At 43.0% G+C, this 6,578-nt stretch overlaps 1 protein-coding gene across 1 annotated transcript; it reads right to left on the bottom strand.

Moving 5' to 3' along the window:
- Window positions 1-4,068: 4,068 nt before the first annotated feature.
- LOC127231708 (mortality factor 4-like protein 2) lies at window positions 4,069-5,342 on the bottom strand. The gene has a single exon (XM_051197416.1). The coding sequence runs from the start codon at window positions 5,100-5,102 to the stop codon at window positions 4,248-4,250; it is 855 nt and encodes a 284-aa protein (XP_051053373.1). The 5' UTR covers window positions 5,103-5,342; the 3' UTR covers window positions 4,069-4,247.
- Window positions 5,343-6,578: the final 1,236 nt, after the last annotated feature.

Here is a 6,578-nt window from a genome sequence, read left to right as displayed (position 1 = left end):
GGTTCCTGATTGCTGTATCACTGATGCTCATGGCTGTGCATCATGAAGCAGGCTCTCCATGCATGTGCAGATGGAGTGAATACATGGATGGAAGAGCAACTGCCTTCACGACTCCAATGTGACATCTTTAATGACGGATCTTGTGGCTCTGCTGTAAAGACCTCAGTCAAGGATGGCTATGCTAATGGGCAAATGTGCTTTCAATATCTGACTGTACTCATTCCAACTGCTGCCATAGAGAGGGAGAGACTGAACATGCTCTCTTTTGCTTGTGTTCAACCCACACAGCCCTCTGGAGACAGAGTGGAGATTATTGTGAAAAGCTCAAGGTCTCTTGTCCCTTCAACCATTCATCTATGTGTGGGGCAGTTTTCTCAAGCTTGAACTAGACTCAGTTTTGTCTTTCAACAGTGCTACAGCTTTAGAGGGAAAGTTACCTTGACCGTCAACAGTCAGGCAATACCTACAGCTGTGAAAGGGAGGTGTCCTGGACACCTACAGCTGTAAGTGTTGAGAAGTCAGGCTATCCTTGAAGCTAGGTTATAGTGGGGGATGGTCACCCTACAGGACATGGCAATCCTGCTCCTTTCTAAGAGAGAGCCATTAGGACTGAGCTCTGCCTTGCTCCCCTACAGGGGTTTCCCACCAGATATTCTGCTCCACTTTGTCAAAAGGTCTTCATCCAAAACTCTTTCAAGAGATTTATTTGGGAAGGAGGAATTCATGACAGTGGTTGCCGCTGCCAGGGGGGAAGGGCAGCTACCAACTGAACAGGCACAGGCCTTATACACAGGCCTCATATAGGGCTTCTTAGGGGGTAAGTTTCTCTAGGGAGAAGATTTTCAGGGTGGGGTGGGAATTGGTCGGTTTTCAATCCCCTGAACTCAGAGATTGTCTAGATCTCATGCTCGTGGATTAGTTGGTTTTCCTGCTCAGGGATTGGTTGGTTTTGTGCTCAGTTGGTCAGGGGCAGAGTGTGAGTGTGTTTCTTTGCCTGTAATTTTTTTTTTTTTTTAACATTTGGTTTCCTTTTACTCTCTGGAAGAGTCTAGAATTTATTTTTGTTCTAGCTCTCAATCTCCTCTTCCCTACCTAGGAAGATGAAACATACTCCTTTTGATGATGGGGTCAGGGAAGACTGAGAGATAGATGGATGTGTTAGGGGACCCAAGGGGAGTTGAAGAGGAAAAATTGGAGTGGATGTGATCATATTTCATTGTATATGTGTATAAAATTCTCAAAGAATAAATTATTGAAAAATAAAAAGGAAGATGTGAAGAAGTTGGGGAGATATGTTGTGATGTTCTAAGGAAGTTGAAAGTGGTGGGGGGGGAGTAGGTAGCATCAAAATACATAATACCCATGTATGAAATTCTCAATGGATAAATCACACACAGACACATACAAAGACACATACACACACACACACACACACACACACACACACACACACTGCCCAGCAAAAATACTAGTTGTTGAGTAAATAAATGCTTAACACTTGTTGAGTGAATAAATGAATGGGAATACATACAAATGAGTGAAAGAAGTTCCTTGTGATTGTGTTTGACTTCAGGCACTCATGGAGAAGACAAGTAAAGCCCAGGGAGAGGAAGAGGGAGAGAGGAAGAGAGGGAGGGAGAGAGAGAGAGAGAGAGAGAGAGAGAGAGAGAGAGAGAGAGAGAGAGAGGTCAATCTTCTATTCCTCAGCCAAGGCTGAAGATTACCACTGGAGCCCAGCTCTTCCCTTTAGGGACCTTGCCAACCAGATATGCCTGTGAGACTCAAAGACAAACACTTCATTGTTTAGTTAGGAAACATGGTGCAATATCAATGCTTCAAAGGAGAGGACTAAAGCAAGGAAGCAGAGAGTCAGATACAGAGAGTGACAGGGTTTCTGTGCGAGTTGACTTCTAGAAGCCAAAGCAATGGAGCTCACTCTTTGGTGCTGTGGAAAGGGACAAGGTGGCCAGACCAGACATCAGCATGGATACAGATGGGAACTCTCCCCTCTTAACAGTGGTAAAGAATACAGGAATACATGAGATGCAGCTAAAGTCAGATACAGAAGACAAATGGCATGTAGACCAGGTTTTCCCATCAGCTTTTCCCATCAGTCTTATTTGGGCGCTAGCAGGATGGGAAATGATGACTGTGATTTCAGGGTAATTATATCCAGCTGTCACTCCCTTGTTTCTCCTTCCCAAGTGCTGCCTCCAGAACCAATCTTGAGGTTCCATCCTGGATCTTAAGTGGTAGGATCATGATGTTAGCAGATGCTCAGGAGGGAGCTGTTTCAGGAGCTCCCTGGGGAGTGGGTCTAGTAACCAGGAGTCTATGCTTATTTCCACTCACTAGCTTGTCTACTGCCAAACTGTCTATTGGTATTTATTTATTCTTTGCTTATTTGACAGGACTGCATACATACACAGTTGCTCACATACACAATTAATCAGGCAGACTATTTCTGATTTGTGGTTTAACCTTGCCCTGCACTTAAAAGGTCTGGGTCCCAGAACCCCATGGCTGTCTCTCATGGTTTCCTAGCAACCAAATGAGACAGGGAAATGTGCACAGTTGCATCACCACAAGATGTTAGGTCAATTAATATTCATTAACAGTGCCTGTGTTAGGCTGCTGGGAGATGTTATAGAGAAGAAGAAGGAAAAAAAAAACCAACCTTTGCTATTGGAGTGGGGGATGGAAGGGAATAAGAGATGCCTGATTGTGTGTCATGTTCCAAAGATTTGTATAGTGGCCTGTCTGCACATGCTTATGCAAATCATTGTTGTATCTACAACTATCCTTCCATGCTTATTATATGAGAACAGATTTCAGGAACAATGGGAGCATTCTACTCCCAAATATTTATCATGCCCACTCAAGACACCTAAAATCAACCCACTGGTAATTATTTTTACTCATTCTATAATTTTTCTGGAGGCTCTTCTGTGCTTAATGTGGGAAACTCTGATGTTGGAAAGATAAACAAAAGATAAATAAAGAAAAAAGGGACCCCCAAAATTCCTGAGTACTCATTACATATAGACAAATACTGGTAATTTTAGGTATGTGCCCTCTTCCCCTCTAGAGATAATATGTACACAGTCTTAGAAAGACAATATCATTTTCTATATAGTGTTTCATAGATTACACTTTACAGTTTGCCACTGTTTCCATGCACATTTTCTCATGTCAGTGACTATGTTTCCCATGGTTCATTTAATCAAAGTAGTTTTTATTCATGCATTTAAGTTGTTTACATTCTTTTCTATTATTAATTTCTATTATTAATAACACTGTAGTGAATGTCTTTGAGACCTGGTCCAATTATTTCCTTAGAACTAATTTCTAGAAATGGAAGTACACATTTAAAGGTCTTTCACACACTCCTATTTCTTTTCAGGGGAAAAAAAAAGCTTTTTTATTTCTGCTAACAGCTGAAATAAAAGTGTGGGGGCACCTTATAATCCTCTAAAATGACCTGGGGAAAATCATGATCTTCTCAATGTTTGATCAAAAGTTCTTCTTCTTCTACTTCTTCTTCTTCTTCTTCTTTTTTTTTTTTTTGCTTTGAAATTTAGAAACAAGTTTTATTTAATATCTGAAATACAATTCCTAAAATATCAACTTTTCAGAAAACGGTGTACACAATAATGCATTGCCTCTATCATGTTAGAATGTGCATTAGACTCAAAATACAAAAACCAGGAAACAAATCACCACCATCCTTCGACAATTTGAGCAAAGATAGAATGAATGCCTAAGGAATGACAAGATGGATTTGCAGAGGATGGGCTGTTTATGTCAAGCACCATAAAAAAGAAGAAGGAGGAGGAGGAAGAGGAGGAGGAGAAGCACAAATGCATGGGATTTCAGGTATATATATTTAAGTTGAACCTTTGGCACTAGGAACCAGGGCATCTTATCACGTAGCATGAACACATATTAGAAAACCGTGTAGTGTCAAAGGGATAGAACCACCAGCATTCAAGCAATGTTGTCAACTAGGCAATAAAATGTTCTACTGAATTTCTTCTTTGTCTAATTACTGCATACACTGGTAGCAACTTTGAAATGAGGAAAGGAGCCGGACACTCCTTTTATTTTCTGTTTACAACAGAACAGGAAACAAACTGAAACATAAGCCCTGTTTTACATCGACAGTTTTAAAGAACATCAATTATACAATGCGAGGACTAACAGAAGTGTTTACAGATACCAGACAATAGTGAGTGGCCAGTAGACCTTCACAGGGCTTTGCGATGGTAGTCAGCAGAAGCCACTTTGTAATCACTGGCAGTGAACAGAGAGGCAGAATTCTTTGCCAGATACTTAAGGAAATCATGAAAATAGCCCAACAACAATGCAAGGTTTTTCTCATCAAGGGGTGTATAGGCCAACATTGCCCCAATTCTCAGAAATAATCTCAGTAGGTGTGGTGCTCCATAGATCTGCGACATTGGTGCATCAGGGTGTGCCAGAAGGATTTCGGCATATTGGGGCCACTCAAATTTGTAGAGCAGCTGAGTGCCCAGCATCACATTGAAATACTCTTTTATCCCTCCCACAACTTCATTAACTGCATACTCCTTATTATCAACGTTTCCCTGTGATTTCTTACAGTTGGCATACTCCTCAAGAATGGCATCAACATTCTTTTGAGCAGGGAGATGGAACAACTGCTTCTGCCTGGTAACCAAGTCCCAGTCCTCCAGCAGCCATGGTTTTAGCTCTTCGGGAATCTTCACTTTCACTTCCATCCTTTTCTTAAATACCTCCTCACTCTCCACAGTGGGGTCAGCCCGTGCCCTTTTCTTCCGATGGGGCTGAGGCATTTCGCTGTTACTGCCACCATCTTCATTGCCAGGGGTCTTCCTGGTCTTCCTCACAGAACCAGAACGGGGGTTCTCAGCAGAGCGACCACTCCATCTTCCTGGAAGGGTTGGTTCAAGATTCTTTGACTGTGAACCAGCCGACTTCTTTCCTGAGGCAGCTCCCCTCATCTTACTTCTCTGCATGTTGCTTCGAGTTGGCTTCTTAAAGTTGTCTTCTTCAGCAGATTGTTGTCCACGAGTCTGAGAAGCCTGCTTTCTGGAACTCATTCAAACCTGTTTTTATTCCAACCAACAGTAGTTTTTCTTTCCATTCCTAGGACTCCTAGTAATTTCCCAGGTGGAATCTGACAGAAATCCTGGGATGCTCTGGAAAGATGAAGTGGGAATACAACCCTGTATTCTGCAAACAGGATTGACTCTGCAACCAGGGTCAGATCTCCTGATCCTTATTGTATAGCAAACTTAGCTTTTTTGATGATGACCTGAAATGAGAATCCAGTTCTTTCCAGCAGCTGCCGTGCGATCACTGCTGCTCCTCCAACCGCCATAGTCTCAAAACTTCTTTGTATAATACGTAGACTAGACCCCTACAAAATTGAAAGTGAAGACACAAATTCTTAGAGAGAGAGAGAGAGAGAGAGAGAGAGAGAGAGAGAGAGACAGAGAGAGAGAGACTAACTCAGAGCTGCAGTAGGCATGATTTTGTGGTGGCTAGGCCAAGTGCTTTCAAGCAATTTGTCCTTCATACCTCTGAAGGTCAGCCTGTGACCAATTACACAGGGGCTCCTTGCAGTGATGAAATGGCCCACAGGCCTTCAGCTTCCTGCTTCATTCCATGCTCTAGACAGAATCTCTCTGACCACACATAACTGGGCATGCAAGTCACATATGCCCATGTTGTAGGTCTGGCTAAGACCAGAAGGTAACTGCTACCCAGAGAAGTCCTCCCAGTAGTGTTCTAGTTTGGGACAGTTACCTTCCCACTCCTGGGTGACAGAAGGTTCTTCCTGCTTTCAAGCAAATTAAAAAGGAACAGGAAATATTTGGCTCCTGCACTGGTTAGTTTTTGTCAACACACACTTGCTGATTTCCATGGGGAGAGAGAGCCTCATTTGAAGAACTGCCTCCATCAGACTAGCTGTGAGCATGCCTTTGAGGGATTTTCATGATCATTGGGCAGGGCCACCCCTGGGCAGGTGGTCCTGAGTGGTATAAGAAAGCAAGTTGAGTGAATCAGTAAGCAAGATTCCTCTGTGGCTTTTGCTCCAGATCTTGCCTCTGGTTTCCTGCCTTAGCTTTTGCAGATGATGGACTGTACAACTCTCTTTTCTCCAAGTTGCTTTCACCCATGATGTTTGCTTACAGCGATAGAGAGCAAACCAGAACATCCCTCCTTTCCTGGCTTCTGTTTAGAAAACTAGTCCTGGCCCAGTATGATCAAGCTCAAATTAAACTTCTAAGTTAATGGAACCAGCAACCACTAAGCCAGACTGGGAAAAGAGCTTGCTCTGGGGAAAAGGAGCAGACCTTGGTAAGCTCTCATGGTTTGGGATAAGGCTGAACAACCAGGGTAGGGCAGTGGTCCTCAAACTATTGTCCATGGACCAGCAGCTGAATCAAATGGGAGCATCTTGGGCCCTTCAAGCCTAATGAATTGAGATCTCCAAAGGCTAAGCCAGGAATAGGGGAGGCCAGGAATGGGTATCCCAACAAGTTGACAAGCCTATGTAGAATATGGGGACT

This window comes from Phodopus roborovskii, unplaced genomic scaffold (genome assembly GCF_943737965.1).
Source record: "Phodopus roborovskii unplaced genomic scaffold, PHOROB, whole genome shotgun sequence".
Taxonomy (NCBI): Eukaryota; Metazoa; Chordata; class Mammalia; order Rodentia; family Cricetidae; genus Phodopus; species Phodopus roborovskii.
The sequence above is the reverse complement of the archived record's forward strand: the minus strand, read 5'-3'. Positions and strand labels throughout refer to the sequence as shown.